Raw genomic sequence first — 18,417 nt, 5'->3', positions numbered from 1 at the left:
AGAAAAAGAAATTACCACCATATTTTGAGAAATATTTGTGAATTTATTATTCGGATTTAGGAGGATGGGGAAAAGTGAAACCTAGTAACTTTCTCCCTCTAATAATTGTGGACCTATGAGATCATTGAGATTCCCACAAATTGCCTAACCTTTTGTTTTCATTCCATCAAAAGTCGGACAACTTATTCCATGAATCAACCGACACCGTCACCGTCACCGTCACCGTCTCCGTCTCCTCCTCTAGACTATACCCGTACGCCTCTTTTACTCCTTTCACATCCATCAAGAATCCATGGCCATGGAAATCGTTGAAGACGTCTGCTATCGTTTCAAATGCGTCGCTGATTCCTAAAGACCCCACCGTCTTCCTTAATATGATGCGGATTAACAATCCTAATCTGCTCGTATCCTAAAAGCAAATCATTAAGATCGAAATCGTACAGACTTAATATACGGAAGATTAGAAACAGAAGTAGAGTCTGCATTCTTTACAGGCTGTTAGAAGTTAGATGCAAACACTAATAAGTATGGAAGGAAAGAGAAGAAGATATACAGACTCAAAATCTAGCAAAAATATTTTAATTATTCTATTTGCTAAGGTCATGTACATCTCAAAAATTTTATTCTCGTAAAGGATCCTTTGTAAGAGTAAGAAAAAAATATTAAAGGAAAAATGCAAGTGGAGCAGGCGAGAGAGTATACTTTGTAATTAAAGGATAAAAAATCACACACTATTCCCCCTAAAGGTAGACATGATTGTTAGCTCTGATTTGTCTAAACCCGGCTCAAATCCTTCCGATTTTAATCGGGCTAAGCTAGGCCTGAGCACAACTCGAGCCTAAGATGATAGTGGATGACATGAACTAAGTCTTTGCCTGCCGGGCCAATTCATTACTCTCATATACGGCCCAGCTCATAATACATACCTATTTCTATAATTTTTTTAGTCTTACATTGAATATTTAGTAAATTATATATTAACATATAAGTATATTTTTATAAAAAATAATTAAAATATTTTCATATAAGCTTATTAAACTTGGCCTAATAAAATTTAATATTTTTTATTTTTAGCTTATTATGTTAAACTCATTATATCCAACCTAAGTCCAATTATTTAATAGGCTAGTGTGCAGTAACATATTAAAATATTATAGCTCGGCCGAAGTAATTAATAGGTTAAATCGTGAACAAATATTTAAATTCAGTCCCCACGATCACGTCTACCTAAAGCTCTCACTTAACTTAAACTTACATGAGGCATAATTAAGAAAATGAAAATATTTAAGGTTGGAGAAGGGAAGCAATAACACTCGGAAACATAAGGAGAGTAGAGAAAAAAAGTGGAGAAGTGATGAAAGAAATATTAGATAACTGAGGGGTCAAAATGTTATAAAAATTAAGAATTGTACGTAAAAATGAGCTATGGTTGTACGTAAATGTAATTAACCTTTTCTTTTTCTCGGTTCGCGCCCAATCCGTAGGATATAAGATCGAACAGTCTCCATTCGATCTCCACCTTTGTTTCTCGCGATCAGCTGCGTACCTTGACACAGCTAACAGCTTTCTCCGATTAACAACCAACAACAACACGCCACGTTCAGGTGACGTGCTTCATTCCAATAGCGGTGACCAAACCCTTCCTTTCCGCTTCCAAGGGCCAACTCAAACGCGCGCGCTAAAGCGGAGGAGAGGGGAGACAGACTAGACGAGAGAGAGAGAGAGAGAGAGAGAGAGAGAGTATCGGAGGAGTCGCAACGATGCGGATCGAAGAAGTTCAATCCACCACCAAGATGCAACGCATCGCCACCCACACCCACATCAAAGGCCTCGGCCTGGACGTATGCCCCTCATCCCTCTCTCTCTTAGCTTTCCTAGGGTTTAAGGTTTAGGGTTTTAGGATTCTGATGGAGTCGTGCTGCGCTGCCTTGTTCCCTTAGGCGAATGGGAACGCGATCGCTATGGCGGCGGGATTCGTCGGGCAAGTGGCGGCGAGAGAGGGAGCGGGACTCGTCGTGGATATGATACGGCAGAAGAAAATGGCCGGGCGTGCTCTACTTCTCGCCGGGCCACCAAGCACCGGAAAGACTGCGCTGGCTCTCGGAATCTCTCAGGAGCTCGGTAGCAAGGTTCGATTTCTATTTGTGAAGAAATTTACCATCTTGGTGGTTTTAGGGTGCGGATTGAAGAAAAAAGGAACTATTTTGCCGTACTAAGCAACTCAGCAAACGCTTGGTGGTCGAGAAGTACTGTTCTTTTACTTTACAGGATTTGTATTGATGATAGTCGATGCTATCGAATTTCTCTGTAGGTCCCCTTCTGTCCGATGGTTGGTTCAGAAGTTTATTCCTCTGAGGTCAAGAAAACTGAGGTGCTTATGGAAAATTTCCGGAGAGCTATTGGGTTGCGAATTAAGGAAAACAAAGAAGTGTATGAAGGAGAGGTTAGCTATCAATCACCATGTTTTATTCCCTGAGTCGTTAGATTTGATGTATTTGTTAATTAAATTGATGATACTTGATGTTGATGGCTATTTCATGTCTGTTGCACTGGAATGATTCTGTTTGAGAATTACTTGGTAAAATGTGGCGTTAATGCAGTATGCTTGTATTTTAGGTGACTGAGCTATCTCCGGAAGAAACTGAGAGTATTACGGGTGGCTATGCAAAAAGCATTAGCCATGTGATTATTGGGTTGAAGACGGTCAAAGGAACTAAGCAGTTGAAATTGGATCCTACAATTTATGATGCTTTAATCAAGGAAAAGGTGCTTCCTGTTGTCCTTACTGATTTAAGTTGCATTTTGTCCTCCTTAGGAGAACAGTAGAAGCTAAGATCGTATGACCTGTTTGGTTGGCTTCTTGTTACATCGCTATTACTGTTGCTTGCTTTTGATGGGCAGGAGTTGCTAATTTCTTTCTTGCATAATGATCTCTCTCTTAGTAAGTGAACATTACCATAATTTTCTTCTACAATAATTCTTCCCAAACACTTCTACAATTTGGAAGAATAAAGTTTTAATTTTTTCTTGTTTAATTGGAGCAACTGGAATGCACTTGTAGCATCCTTGCCTTTAATTTGATTTACTGTCCATCAATGCAAGTAAAATAAATCTGTCATATTCAGATGAAGATGTATCATCAATATCAATTCATTGTTTCTACTCTGTCATTCCAGGATCTTTTACACCAGCATTTGCTATATTAGCTGGTCTCAATGTTAATGTCCTTATTTGAACTGCAGGTTGCTGTAGGTGATGTTATTTACATTGAAGCAAATAGTGGTGCAGTGAAAAGAGTTGGTAGATGTGATGCTTTTGCTACAGAATTTGATCTTGAAGCAGAAGAGTATGTTCCAATTCCTAAAGGGGAAGTTCATAAGAAAAAGGAGATAGTACAGGTATGATTCATCTAGCATCTATCTGTTTGAATATTTAAGGTATATCAGAGTCATGTGTCAACACTATAACTCTTACTGGTGTTAATTTGGTACCATTTTTTTTGTATATTTGGAGTATCTAGAGAGTATACTGGAACTTGAAATGCCAAATTCTTTTACTCAGCATTCTGTTTTCACTTGGTTATGTTGTTTACAATGAGCTAATACTCTTTTAAGAAGTGCTTATAGCAAGAGATTAAGTCTTAGTCCTATTACTAAATCCTGCACATTTGTCTATGTATGTACCATTTGCTTACTACTTTTGAGGTCAAGTTTTATAGTACTCTCAATAGGGACAATCATCTGCTTGCTTTTCTTCTGATGGGGTCTGGACAGGAGTTCCAATTAACAAAGTTATAGCTAATTTTCTCCTCTTTCTATAATAGGATGTTACGCTGCATGACCTTGATGCTGCAAATGCTCGTCCACAAGGAGGGCAAGACATATTGTCCCTCATGGGCCAAATGATGAAACCACGGAAAACTGAAATCACGGAAAAATTACGGCAGGAGATCAATAAGGTTTTATTTCCAAATTCCAAGAGAAGGCTCCATATTGCACATGTTTTTCTTTTATTTCTTAGGCTCCAAAGACAGCCATGGTGTAAGTAATAACCAAATAATATTTATCCAAATTGAATTTCTGTTTACTGCCTATACCAGGTGGTTAATAGGTATATTGAAGAAGGAATAGCAGAGCTTGTCCCTGGTGTTCTGTTCATTGATGAGGTATATCCGATTTCTATTTGCACTTCAAACATTGTATATTTAGGCTATGTGAGACTGTTTTTTGTAATAAAAATTTTGTCTGCAGGTACACATGCTAGATATTGAATGCTTTTCTTATCTTAATCGTGCTTTAGAGAGCTCGATTGCGCCGATTGTGATATTTGCTACAAACAGAGGAATATGTAACGTGAGGTATGGAGTTTAGCGTATTAATGAACAAGATAAATCTTTTGGATTTGTTAAGTAGTCTCAGTTGCCATATCACAATATTATGTATATGGTCTCTGTGAAAATCCTTTGATGTTAGATACTTCTTTATATAGTCTATATCTCTGTTCATTGCAAGTCTGCTTGTTAATTTTGTTAATCTGTGTCAAGCTGCATTATGTAGCTTGTTAGCGAAGCCACTGGTTTGATAGTTTCAACTTCTAGTACTTGTTTAATTAATTACAGTAAATTACCAAGAGATTAACGCTTGTTTATACTCTTCTTGTTCCATATTAAATTTACTTCTTATATGTTTCAACACACAGAGGAACTGATATGACCAGTCCACACGGCATACCAGTTGATTTACTCGATCGTCTAGTGATTATACGAACAGAAACTTATGGTCCCACCGAAATGATTCAGGTTCTTAGCCTTTATCTATCTTCTGTGTCAGTAAATAAGTTTCATTTCTCTTAAAATCTTTCCTTAACTTTCTTTCTCTTTATTTTCATGGAGCAGATATTGGCAATTCGAGCACAGGTGGAAGAGCTTGATATTGACGAAGAAAGTCTAGCTTTCCTAGGAGAGATTGGACAACAAGCATCTTTAAGGTCCTTCATTGTTTTCCTCTTTTTACCTTTCTTGTCTTCTGTCTTTTCACCACATGTTTCTGAATCTATAGGTGCATTGTTTATTGGTATACTTTTGAAAAAGTTTAATGCACATCATTTGAGTCTGCAAAATGGTTAATTACTGGTAAATTATATTGGTCCATATGCAAATGCTTGCGAACATTCCCAATGTTGACCCTCATCCCATGAACCTGTAAGGAGCTTGCCATATTCCAAGTTATTATGAGCTTCAAACTATATATTTTCTTGTCCTCTGTGAATTTTAAATTCTTGTTGTCAAGTATGAGTGCAGCATGCCGTGCCAGCATTAGATTTTGTCATCTGTGTCTGTTGTATACAAGTCACCTTAATGTTGTAGATAAGTGGCTAGTGCTCTTCTTGAGAGGCACATATTTTCATTTCCATGATACAGACTACCTCCAGCTTGACATAATACTTGTTTTTCCCCTCTGTCCACATATATGCAAGGCAGTGTAGTCATGTGATTGATGTGAAACTTGCTTCCACATTGTTTTTACATCCTTTTACAAACATATGTGCAAGTCGCTTTACCTCTAGTTATTTTCTGGTTGATTTGCTGAGTAATTGATAGTCCCCTGATTAGTCTGAGGGCAGCAGTGAAAATGGGAGGGATTGTGGTGATGGAGGTGGTCGTTAGGAAACTAGCATGTCGACCTAATATATCCTTGGATGGGCTAACCCTTGTTTCTAATTGTTGTGTTCAGAAATAATGTCTCTTGATATGGTAATACTTCTAAGGTTAAAGAATTATTGTATGATAACTCATAGATCTTGACTGAATGTTGTGAGCCTCTGCTTTTGGCAACCTATAGTATGAAAAGCATTACTGTTGTCTATTCTAGCTAGACCTACAACAAACATGTACCAGTTGTCTCATCCATTTGAATGGAAGGGCCTCCTTGGCATAAGCATTTTTGAAGTTTTGGAAATGTATCTTCCTATAATAGTTTCTGAATAGCATTGTATAGTATGACCCCATGGCATATTACTTGTGCCATCTTTTCTTTTTCCTCTTTTATTTTTTGTTTTTTTAGTAGAGCATTTTACTTGTGTCATATTAGAGAATATTAAGATAAGAAGTACATCAAAGTAATGAAGGAGGAAAACTTTAAATACTTGGATCTTGATGGATATACAGAAATACGAGGTTTAGCTGTCACAGGTTTATGCTCTATGTCTACCTTCCAAAGTAATTCTTCAAACATACAGGGCATAAAATGGACACACTTTACAATTTTGGCTTTAGATGGTCACAATGTACATAAGCTGGGCAACTTATACTTAACAACCTATATTACCCTGCAGTCTTCACTATTATTTTAGCATGTTTTGCCAATGTATATTAAAAACTTCATCTTATGTCATGTCGTTGCCAGGCATGCCATTCAGCTGCTATCACCTGCTAGTATTGTGGCAAAGACCAATGGAAGAGACAAGATATGCAAGGTACCCTAGAACCATTGTTCGCATGGTCAATCCCATGTCTTTTTTTTCTATTTTTTGGTCTGCACGCTTATTTTTGTTTCCTACAAAATTCAACTTTTCTTTGTTATAATAACACGAGTTTTTCTTGGTCTTTTTTCTTAATCATTATCAGGCTGATCTCGAGGAAGTCACTTCCCTCTATCTAGATGCCAAGTCTTCTGCCAAACTGCTTCAGGAGCAGCAAGAAAGATTCATAACTTGATAGTCTCGCGCCTCATATATACCTCCTTTTTGGTAGGAAGGTTCTGTTTCATCTTGTACTACACTGGTGAAGAACACTGCAATGATTGGTTGTTGCAGCTGCCCCCATTATTATTCAGTCTCAGTTATTACGATCATGTACCTTCACAGCTTTATTTCTTTGGTTGCAATTACCTAGCCTGGGAAATTGCGGGGATTCTTCTCTGGAGGAACATTTAGTTAGTATTAGGGATTAATTTTTGGATTTTTACGCATATTGTTGGTTGTTGAGAATGGCTAAGCTCTCGTGATGTCTGTTTGTCATTAGAGCTGACAATTTCATGGAAGTATTGTAGCAATTTAGTGATATAAAATTAAATTATCGACCCATGTTGATCCGAGGTGCTAAATATCAAATCTAATCTCTAATTTGATTCACTAATCAGGTCTGGCCATAAGGACAATAAAATTTCAAATTTGCAACTTAATTCCAAAACTATTCCCATAAAATTCCTAGGCATATTTTAGTTGCAAGTAAGTTCACAGTGGAATTTTCATCACCTTAGTCAGTAATGTTTCGCTTTCTATTCTATTCATTTTTAATTTCTCTCTCGATCGAACTTTGGTCGCAAAACCATATTCCAATTAAATTTTTTATTAAAATTTTAAAAGTTGAAGAAAGAAAGATAGATTCAGACGTGATGGAAATCAAATGAAAAACGTGAATTAATTTAACAGATATTAACAATTAAATACTTTTATTGTTGCCGCATGTTAATCACAATCCCGAGACAAGCGACGTGATAGGCCGCCACGTGTTCATAGACTATAATAGTTCACAATTATATACACGTCATCACTTAGATCATCACGTGGCTCCACGCGTTCATATGGCATCTCCCTGCCTGTCCCGATCCCTACATTCCAAACACATGCGCGACGTGGCATGGTAACTTTACTTCGCCATCCTCCCATTTGAGAGGAATTTACAGGCGGTGCCACTCGTAGAGTACTACGTTGGACTACGAATGGTGATGGAAATGGACGGCTTGGATATGAGCTAGCCCTCCTCGTCCGGATCCCGAGAAGCCGCTTCCGAGAGCATCTTCTGGATCCGCTGCATTGCCTCCATCTCCAACACCCGCTCCTCCCTGTCCTTCGTGTATTGCTCAAAGAATTCCTTGTTCTCCTTCTCCAACTCACTCCATACTACATCACCAAAATAAATAAATAAGTGCATCAGAATTCGTACCTCAAATATATTTTTTATGTACAAAAAAAAAAGAGATAATGAGAAGCATCATAATATAGAATATAAAATTTATTATTCTCTTACTGCTTAAAGTAGCCAAGAAAAAAAAATCAGAAGCTTCAACCACTGGTTAAAAGACACGCAATGCACTTTAGTTACTCAAAATCGATAGGTCTTATGGTTTCTCTTCTTTTGTTTTAGTAGTAGTTCATATAGAAAGAAAGTGACTAGGGGAAAAGAGTTACTACAAAGACGACTAGAGTCACGCCACTATATGAGTTCCAATGTAACGTTCTACATTAAGAAAAGAGATTCAATAGTATCTAATGTAGTTCTATGATACTTACTCTCTCTCTCTCTCTCTCTCTCTCTCTCTCTCTCTCTCTCTCTCTCTCTCTCTCTCTCTCTCTATATATATATATATATATATATATCATCATCTAGAAGGAGGGAGGGAGGGAGAGTGATAGGGCGAGAAAAATCACCAGTGGAAGTGATCACAGGCTTTATATTAGCATGCTTGTCTAAGGCTTCCATGCACTGCTCCTTGTTCATGTTGAAGCAAAGGCACTTCTCAATCAAGTGCTGCACCTAAAACCACAAATATCATAAGCATATGCATGGGACTGATCACCCCATGATCAAGATGTCCTTAAGGTTTAGTAATATTTCTACACACATACCATTCTGATGTAAGAAGCTGACGAGGAGTCACCCATGATCCAAAACTACAGAGAATTCTAGCTACAACGAGGGGGAGAGAGAGAGAGAGAGAGAGAGAGAGAGAGAGAGAGAGAGAGAGTTTTAGGAAGTGGGGGAGGGGGAGGTGAGAGCTTGGAGATTGGAGCTAATAAAAAGAGGCGAAGGAGACGGAGAGAATTAGAAAGAACGAGGAGGCGGGCCATGGGGTTTCACGTGGGTGCTTAGCGATCATTGGAGGAGAGGAGATTGAGTAGATTTTAGGAGGCCCACTCGCTCTCTGCGACGTGGGCCAACCCTCGTTCTCGTTCACGTGACACGTGGGCCTAAGGAGACCAGCAAGCCGACACGTGTGACACGCAAGCCAACGGCACAACGAGCTGCCGTCCTCGCCCCTTCAACTGTGTGCCCCTGTAGGCTTCTGCGTGGAAAGTAGAGAAAGTTACCTTTTTTTCCTACTTATATTTTATTCCTCTCTTCGGACTTTGGAGACAAGTCCAACTGTACAAGATAAAATATATATATATATATATATATATATATATATATTTTAACGTATATCAATACAAACTACAAAGCTTGTAGTTGAATCAATGTGGATCAAACATGGATTCTATCGTTCCAATAAGACTACCACGTTAAGTCGCCCTCCTATTATAATATTTATTTATTTATTTATTTATGAGAGTGTAATATATTTATTTAGTCTATAACTAGTATTCAGTAAAATAAGAAAATATTAAAAGTTTGAGTTGTTTAATAATAAAAGCATTGTGTGAATCATGCTCAAATTGAACATCAAAAAGCCTAGAGGAAAAGAATGGCTAGCTAGATATGAGCTACTCTTACTGCTCTTTCTAATCATTGGACTCGTTAGATTGGCCTTTTATGCTCAAATGAATAATGGAGTTCCAGAATACTGTGGTGATTAAGGTGTAAAATAGTTTGTATTTTTTATTACCCATAAATTTCTCATCAAATTATCTCACATTTGTCTCATGATTAGTGTCTCAGTTCTTAATACGGTAGAAGTACACTATAGGAGGTTATGAGTTTGAGCACTTCTAAGCTACAATTTTTTTATAAAAATAAAAATAAATGGATTGTGCATATGTGCATTTGCTTTGACCCGTTACGACTCGTGCATAATATATATATATATATATATTCGTCCACTATAAATTATTATTTTTTAAATATCTAAAATGCTTGTATCTTTTTCCTTCTTCTCTCCTAGGGCATAGTAAAACTTCGTCTTCTTTCCTAGCCAAAATCTTAAAACAAAAGGGAACAAATTGAACTTATCCTCTAGCATCATTTTTCTTTCACTAAAATGAACCATCTTCTTTGTTGGATAAGATTTTTCTTTCTTTGAGAAAGAGATTGATTATTCTGAATTGGACGAGGGTATTTTGATAATCATAATAGTATAGTTAATTTAACTTGCTGTAATTAATAGATCTAATAATATTATATTTTATGTAAATATTTGATAAAAATGGTGTAATCAATTTACAAATACTAAAATACATGATGTAAACATCATAGATGAAAATGAAAATGCAAGGTGTTAGCTTGAAAAATATCTGAGACATAAAATTTTCAGTCTAGTAGTAAATTTAGCAGGATCCAAATCGCATGGACCACAAAATATCTGGACAACATTATTTCCTAACAAGGCTCTAAAGGTAACTTTGATACCGATAAAATGCATATTAACCGTCATAATTCTACTTGAGATACAACTGCGCTTTAGCAATTAATACTCATAGGACATTGGAATTTGGATATAGCTCCAGTCGTTGAGACATGCAGGCCCACGAACCAATTAACGAGCTGTGATTGGGTGAAGGTTTGGAGTTGAAAACTTGAACCCATGCACCTACTCAAGTGGCCCTCGAGTTGGACCCACATCTCTCCCATTCTCTTGCAACTATGCAATACAAAGTGACAAAGTTGTTAGTCTTGTGACGTGGGAGCAGTCTCCTTAATTTGTCGTCCATTAATCAGATTAATCCTTGCGGCTGGGGGGATTGAGATTCACAGTTAAGTCATGTTATCAACGTAGCTAAGTAGTTAAGTCCTAAAATATCAAGTTGATTTTGTAGTTAGTCTATCTATCTATCTATCTATCTATCTATGTATGTATGTAAATATATATACGTATGTATAAAAGACATCCTTAGTTTCATGATTAAACAGCTCTCCAGCTTTCGACAACGATAAGTTGCTGGGGCAGCCGGACACTGACATCTTGTACGACTGACCAAATGAGCACCATATATCCAAGTACGTTCTCAAGCCCATCACCGTTGAATTATCCCCCGGCCCCTACAACGACATTTTCATGTCTTTCTGCGTGTAGTACCAATGCACCACCCATTCCATTGGAGAAGATGATTACGGCTTCCATGCATGAGGATGAGGTGCACACAAGAACGTCCACAAGATATCCAGCTTCATGGTGTACATAGCCAGCGCAGGAGCTGCAAAGGATGTGCGTTCGATCTCCCCAGGGAATTAGGTAACTGGTCAGTGGGCAAGTTGGTATATGAGCAGCAGCAGCACAAACAGATGTGGAGCCCCAGTCTTCTTGGCTCTAGCTAGGTTGGATTAATTAATTACTTCATGCTTCGTATGAAGGTCCACCACCTACCGGAATCACAAGTCCTTTTCTTCCATACCTCACTCTCGCCTCCCTGCGTGCCAGATTTCTATTGGGTTGCCATCATGTAGGTCTTTAGATAATTGGCCATAGATTCCGTTCGCACAGGAAGAAAAGAACCTCAGCTTCTCAATGCTCTTTATTCCAGCAATAATTCATTTACAGACAAAGTGATCAAGGATCCATTGGTTTGATTATAGTGTCCACTGTGAATTTTTGATGCAGTTCTACTTGGTGTTACATTGCCAGGCTTTTTCCAGCCCCTCACTCGTAGAAAGAAGACAAAAAAAAAAAAATGCAGAGAAGCAAAAGGACTAATGCTTTCAAACAAAAGCTAGCGTGAGATATTTTTGCTCACTGTCCGAAACCTGGGGGAGGTCAAGATAGATCACCGATTCACGGCATTCAATTCCTTTCCCTTCCCTTCCCTTCCCTTCCCTCCCCTTCCGCTGGGGCTTCCCAATCCTATCCGAGAGATCTAGCGACCATTGCACGGTTCCATTTTGGATCACAAATTTTGCAGTACGACTCGAACAGTGTGATAAGAAGATAACACACGTCCAAAGCTGGAGAACAAACGAAAAGGATGGGTTTTTAACAACTGGATCGATCCGTATTGCAATTGCTTTATTAATTCTGCCACCTCGATCGATGCATGCGTATAGATATAGTGCATGCACCTAGTGAAAAAGGAATTGGCTGCATCTGATAAGGGAGCAGCTAGCAGCTAGCACTGTTCAGTTGGGATTAGATTCATGAATGATATAAGCCATATACCAATTCTTGATCATAGATCTACTAGATAAGCAAACTCCCCCTTACCACAGAATGCAGCTCAACATGCGTTCGGCTGGCATCAGCAGTGACGTCACGAAATATTGTGACAAGTAGTCTGTCTGTCAGTCCCAGTGGAAAATAATTTCTCTGTTCATTAATTCATTCTCTTTTCTCCTTTTCTTTTTCTTTTTCATTTTTTTCCCAACAAGGGGGAGAATAGAAAGATGGTTGGTGGCGATGAGTTTTTACTATAAAGCTGGAGACTTTTCCTCATGTTTGGGACTCCCAAATCCTGGTCCACTTTAAAGCCAGAAAATTAAAAGACTCAGGTTTGGAGCAGAAGTGGGCTTGATTGATCTTATTAACCAAGCCCGGCCCTTTGGTTGGTCGATCAGCAGATCACGAAATGGAGAAAATTAAGAACTTTTAACAAAGAAATTGCTCAGCCTATAACAATACCAATTTCTTTTACATCCTTGAGTCGAAGAACATGAGCTAATCGCAGAAAGTGCATGGGACATTACGTAAAGGTTCTATCTTCTACATGCACTACTTCATACCACGATTTGCAAGCTATCAGCAGCTATGGATCATTTACGTATGATTCTACGTACGCACATTGATTTTTGGTAGAAAATGGAGATCACATTATACAGCGTTTCAGGTTAGCTTTCCAAAATGCCAATGATTTGGTCACAAATGACTCATAATGGATCATCACAGACTATACGTAGAAGGCTTCAGCTTAAAGCTTAGCAAATATTGCTCTGAAACTTCTTTTTTTCTTTACTATATACAATGCCTGGCTTTAATTAGTTGTTACTTAATTGAACTACACTAAAATGATTAAAATATACTTATCATATTTTTTTTAGATCAAATATATAAAATTTTGAGATAACATCACTAAATGATTTAAATAGCTACGATGCTTAGTTAAATTTGATAAAAAAATTAACGGTCACACTTTAGTAATAAGTATATGGACTAATTTAAAATTTTTTAAAGCACATAAAGTTTAAATAAATTTAGGCATAAATACATTTAATTTTAAAATAAATAAAGAAAGATCTCAAATTAGATCGAACCCCTTCTTATCTCTGTCATTCCTATATAGCACCTTACTCTTATTATATATGATCGATCATCATGAACTTTGGTCTATAGTTTATATAATTCTACTAATTAAATTTTTTATTTGAAAATTTTATAATCTTAACCAGTTGACCCACACTAATTAATCCTTGTTAAGTCCTATTCTATCCTAGCTTATTCCACGAAATTTAAAACCTCTTTTTAGATTTAATCATCCTACCACACCAAGGTAATTTAGATATTTTAGTAATTACCTCTAGTATTCTAACAGAATATTCTTGAGTTGATACCCTTTCATTTAAAAATGATTGGGTTTAGTAAAATTATATAAAAAATGAGGACAGGGTGTTAACTAAGAAATGATAAAAATATAGGTTGTTAATTGAAAATTCTCCAAGACATAATCTAACATCTTAAGCATGTAATCTGAATTTTTGATCAAATTACATGGTTTAAATTTCTTTTCATAAATATTAACGTCGTTCATGATTTTTATCTTAAGAATAATTACCAATTAAATTTTTTTAAAATTCACTTTTTAATTTATTTTTTGTATCACTATGTTATTCTATTTTTTTTTCCTCAAACTAGAAACAAATATATTTAATTTAATTTTTTTTTATCATTTCTATTAGCAATGGTTGTAGTTACTGTCTATATTTGCCTTGCCCAGAAACACTCTTCAAATGGTTTGCAAATAAAGATGATGTGGCTTCATCTTATCTGGTGATAGTTTTCTCTCCATCTCATGATAATTACTACCAACGGACAAGATGATGCCACATCATCTTTGTTTGTATAATGTTTGTAGAGTGTCTGTGGGGCAGTATTATTTGGTCTATATAATCAAAGGTTTAAAGGGCTTAGTAATATAAAATAGGAATAATTATTTTTTTACCCCCGAACTATCACTGTTTTTTATAATAATATTACAAACTATTTTTTGATATATAATAATTACCTGAATTATTAAAAATATCTCACCCACCACCTTTTCGTTAAGTTCTTATTGTTTATTCCCATTCATAAATTACTATGTGATAGTGATGTAATAAAAAGTAGGACATATTTACCTCTTATATGCACGTGCCAATTAAGAGAGAATTTTATGTTAACAAAAATTGAGGAGCAATTTGGTTATTTATCCTATTCTGTTTACGATGTTAAAGAGGTAGATATTTTTTATAGTTCAGAAAATGATTATGTACCAAAAACTAGTTTAAAAGATTAATATAAAAAAGAGTGGTAGAGATAAGTACATTTAGACCTCCCAAACTATTGCATTTTTCTATGTACATATTTTAAATATTTTTTGTGACATAACAATCTGAAGTATTAGAAATATCAAATTTTCAACACTATAAATGAAAAAAATAAAAAGACCAAAATATCTTTGGAGAACGGATAAGAGTACTTTGGTGAACCGGAATCTCTCTCTTTTTCCCTCTAAAATGAAAGAGTATTTGAGATATTTTCAATAGTTCAGATGTCTATTCTATTGGTCGGTCGTAAAAAAAAAATAAAAAAAATTTAGAGAAGATATATATAAAAAAAAAAAAAGACAATAATTTAGAGGGTTTAACTGTAATAAGCCCTAAATTAAAACCGAGGGAGTAAATCGATTGTCGTCCAAACCCATACAAATATTCGGCAAATTTCGTGAGTCGAATCTCCATGTGGTGTCCCCCTCCGCATAATATTTTATGGGGATGTTTGTTTGATAGCGTTTCTCCTTTCTCTTTAGTCTTTACTAGCATTTCGGAGCTGGTCACTCAAAAGTAAAAGCTTACTTCAAAATTTTCTCTACTCTCCCGTTTCCTCCTCACTTCGCTCCATCTCTTCCAATATCTCACTCTCTCGCCTCCATCGACGAGGTAACAATCGTCTCTCTACTCGATCCCGCGCTGTATCCGAGTAGATCTGCTCGCTTCTCGATAGATCTGATCGATAAGTATGTAAGAATGCCATGATCCGTCCTTAGGTTTGGTAGATATGAAAAGATCGCCTTTTCTTCTTATCATTTCTCGAGAATCTTGAGTTATTGCTGCGAGATCGGCGAATCTGAAGCTCTGTAATAGGTTTTTGACTGATGGATCTGTCTATGGTGTTAATTTCTTGTCTTTGTTAAGGTTTGGTTCTGATCCATGTTTTAGGACTTCTTTTGATGGAATTTTCAGTGATGTAACTCGTGTTAGATGACTTAAGGTGGTTGGTAACGGACCGACAATATAGATCATGCCTTAACTACTAGTTTGGTACTCTGATCTGAAATAATATTTTGATCTTGGATCAGGAATCTATTTTAATGTGCAAGTGCTGTTTATAACCGTGATCTTCGAAAGAACATGATGTATGAATAAATCGTGAATGATCAATAAATCAATGTTTTCAAGTCCTAGCAGAGACATTAATTACCGATGACATTAGTTGCCCTCAAGATTATTCCAATGTAGTATTTCTATCAGCTACTTGGGATTTTTGGCTATTGTGCTAATATTTGCTCTTGGTGAGGTGATACTGATCTGAGATCGCAGATTAGTTATTATCTTATTGATCTTGAAGAGGAAGTTTCAAATTAAACATTTGTCTTTGTAATATATTCCAAAATTTTGCCCCTTCCAAATATGAGTCCTTAAAAACTTTAATCAACCATTAATTTTCTTCTCTCGTGAGTGCAAGATCCTAAGCCTGAAAATGAATCTATTCTAGTGCCTCCCTTGTCTTTTCAGTAGTTGGTTGGCTGGAAATAACAAGAAGAAGGAAAGGAATTAAATCTCTTATTTTCCATGTTTTCCCGAGCCTTTGGTGGAAGATGAATAAATTGGCTGAATTATGCAAGCTATTTCTTTGTATGCTCCACATGATTTTCACTTGCAAATTTTGATCTTGATAGATAACATTGTGTAGCAGAAACTCTACATTTGAAGTCACTCCTCTTTGAACTAAATAGATTTTGTTAAAACTAGAACCAGCCTTAGCTCTTTATTGTTTTAGTCCTGTTCTCCAACATGAGTCATTGAATTTCTATATACCTTGTATCAAACATACATAATTTGGTCAAAGATTAAATTAATAAGGCCAATGAATAAGGTCACAGAATATGCTTATCATCCTATACATACTATTTCCGAGAAAGGTCCCACAAGATGATGATCTCCAGGAGACTTGAAAATTTATTTGAAGAAGATGTGAGTTTTATAAAAAGTAGCATATGTTATTTCTGTCATATTTAAGTGTTATATAGTTAATTAGTTTATATTAGGAAATATATTGCGTGAGATTAAGATCTAAGTTGTGTTGCATGTAGGCTGCAGCAAGAGCAATAAAGCTACCAAATTGCTGCTAAACTATTATAGTGTCTCATCAGAATTGTCTGCATATTAGTAAAGAATGGCTGACGCAGAGGATATCCAACCACTTGTCTGTGACAATGGAACTGGAATGGTCAAGGTAAGTCCTTAATTTGTTACTAAGAAGTTATTCTTTTCTCAGTTATCTGTACTTGTACAGCATGAACTCTAAACAACAAATTTTTGCCTTGATAACCTTCAACAGGCTGGATTTGCTGGTGATGATGCACCTAGGGCTGTATTCCCTAGCATCGTAGGGCGGCCTCGCCACACAGGTGTTATGGTTGGCATGGGCCAAAAGGATGCTTATGTTGGTGATGAAGCCCAATCCAAGAGAGGTATCCTCACTCTCAAGTATCCTATTGAACATGGGATTGTTAGCAACTGGGATGACATGGAAAAGATTTGGCATCATACTTTCTACAATGAGCTTCGTGTAGCTCCTGAAGAACACCCTGTGCTCCTCACCGAAGCCCCTCTCAACCCAAAGGCAAACAGGGAAAAAATGACTCAGATCATGTTTGAGACATTCAATGTGCCTGCCATGTATGTTGCAATTCAAGCAGTCCTTTCTCTATATGCCAGTGGTCGTACAACTGGTATGTTTCAGCATGGCAATTCCTTACAGACTTGATTTTCTTGATTTGTTGATCTAAGGCACTTTTTCTTTTTAAAAAGGTATTGTGCTTGATTCTGGTGATGGTGTGAGCCATACTGTCCCAATTTACGAAGGATATGCCCTGCCTCATGCTATCCTTCGTTTAGATCTTGCGGGCCGTGATCTCACAGACGCTCTGATGAAGATCCTGACTGAAAGAGGCTACTCCTTCACTACAACTGCAGAACGAGAAATTGTCCGCGACATAAAGGAGAAGCTTGCATATATTGCCCTTGATTACGAGCAAGAGCTCGAAACTGCCAAAAGCAGTTCTTCTGTTGAAAAGAGCTATGAACTCCCTGATGGACAGGTGATCACCATCGGAGCTGAGAGATTCAGGTGCCCGGAGGTCCTCTTCCAGCCATCTCTAATTGGCATGGAAGCAGCTGGAATTCACGAGACGACATATAACTCAATTATGAAGTGTGATGTAGATATTAGGAAAGATTTGTATGGTAACATTGTTCTCAGTGGGGGATCAACCATGTTCCCTGGTATTGCTGATCGTATGAGCAAGGAAATTACAGCTCTTGCCCCAAGCAGCATGAAGATTAAGGTGGTTGCGCCACCTGAGAGGAAATACAGTGTCTGGATCGGAGGGTCCATCCTTGCTTCCCTGAGTACATTCCAGCAGGTGATACACTTGTGCATTTCTTTTTCCAACATTCATGTGTATGCTTCTTATACCCTAGTATTGAAAATTTTGGCTCTGCAGATGTGGATTTCAAAGGGAGAGTACGATGAATCTGGTCCAGCCATTGTTCACCGGAAATGCTTCTGAGCTATCAGGTGCAGGTGTCCTCCATTGTGTTCCTTTAGTCTCAATTTACAAAGCCCTCTTCTTGCTAAAGAGTACGTTTAATTTGCATGCCAGATTGCCGTCTACTTGAGGTTAATGAAGTCATTTCTGTAAGATGATGCTCCAGAGACTTGGCGAGCATCAATGTTTTTGGTTGCTGCAAGCACATCGTTGCCGTCTCTATCTATCTATCCTTTTTTTTTTTTCTAGTGCCGTTTAAGTTGTTTTTGGACCATCCATGGACACAGTTTCCTATTGATTTGGTTTCTGTAAGATTTCCCGGGCATTTGGATTGTATAACGTGACAATATATTGTTATGATGATTTGTCTTATAGAAATAGAATGTTGATTGGCTTTTGGACGAAATTCGAGGCTGCCCTTCGTTCTCTTATTAGTGTACTATTTCTATTTCACCGGTTAAGACATTA

The 18,417-nt window shown here is 37.0% G+C and overlaps 3 protein-coding genes across 8 annotated transcripts; 2 read left to right on the top strand and 1 right to left on the bottom strand.

Moving 5' to 3' along the window:
* Positions 1 to 1,616: 1,616 nt before the first annotated feature.
* Positions 1,617 to 7,081, top strand: LOC140798626 (ruvB-like protein 1). The gene is made up of 12 exons (XM_073152557.1): positions 1,617 to 1,841; positions 1,941 to 2,129; positions 2,312 to 2,443; positions 2,617 to 2,766; positions 3,243 to 3,398; positions 3,824 to 3,958; positions 4,100 to 4,165; positions 4,251 to 4,357; positions 4,699 to 4,798; positions 4,895 to 4,986; positions 6,405 to 6,474; positions 6,626 to 7,081. The coding sequence occupies exons 1-12, from the start codon at positions 1,761 to 1,763 to the stop codon at positions 6,713 to 6,715; spliced, it is 1,368 nt and encodes a 455-aa protein (XP_073008658.1). The 5' UTR covers positions 1,617 to 1,760; the 3' UTR covers positions 6,716 to 7,081.
* Positions 7,082 to 7,434: 353 nt separating this feature from the next.
* LOC140798986 (uncharacterized) lies at positions 7,435 to 8,768 on the bottom strand. 2 transcript variants are annotated; one of them, XM_073153080.1, is made up of 3 exons: positions 8,629 to 8,768; positions 8,431 to 8,536; positions 7,435 to 7,902 (listed from the first exon to the last, which is right to left on the bottom strand). In XM_073153080.1, the coding sequence occupies exons 1-3, from the start codon at positions 8,662 to 8,664 to the stop codon at positions 7,754 to 7,756; spliced, it is 291 nt and encodes a 96-aa protein (XP_073009181.1). In that variant the 5' UTR covers positions 8,665 to 8,768; the 3' UTR covers positions 7,435 to 7,753. The 2 variants fall into 2 exon arrangements, with proteins under 2 accessions (XP_073009181.1, XP_073009182.1); XM_073153081.1 differs by having other exon boundaries at positions 8,431 to 8,530.
* A 6,020-nt stretch (positions 8,769 to 14,788) lies between these two features.
* LOC140799317 (actin-7-like) lies at positions 14,789 to 18,355 on the top strand. 5 transcript variants are annotated; one of them, XM_073153592.1, is made up of 6 exons: positions 14,789 to 15,055; positions 16,489 to 16,631; positions 16,737 to 17,130; positions 17,210 to 17,823; positions 17,905 to 17,978; positions 18,064 to 18,355. In XM_073153592.1, exons 2-5 carry the CDS (start codon positions 16,572 to 16,574, stop codon positions 17,968 to 17,970), a joined length of 1,134 nt encoding a protein of 377 aa, XP_073009693.1. In that variant the 5' UTR covers positions 14,789 to 15,055; positions 16,489 to 16,571; the 3' UTR covers positions 17,971 to 17,978; positions 18,064 to 18,355. The 5 variants fall into 5 exon arrangements, with proteins under 5 accessions (XP_073009693.1, XP_073009694.1, XP_073009695.1 ...); XM_073153593.1 differs by having other exon boundaries at positions 14,942 to 15,136; XM_073153594.1 differs by having other exon boundaries at positions 14,945 to 15,132.
* Positions 18,356 to 18,417: the final 62 nt, after the last annotated feature.

The sequence above is a fragment of the Typha latifolia genome, chromosome 12 (genome assembly GCF_019914945.1).
Source record: "Typha latifolia isolate L0001 chromosome 12, TyphaL0001v2, whole genome shotgun sequence".
In the NCBI taxonomy this organism is placed as follows: Eukaryota; Viridiplantae; Streptophyta; class Magnoliopsida; order Poales; family Typhaceae; genus Typha; species Typha latifolia.
The sequence above is the reverse complement of the archived record's forward strand: the minus strand, read 5'-3'. Positions and strand labels throughout refer to the sequence as shown.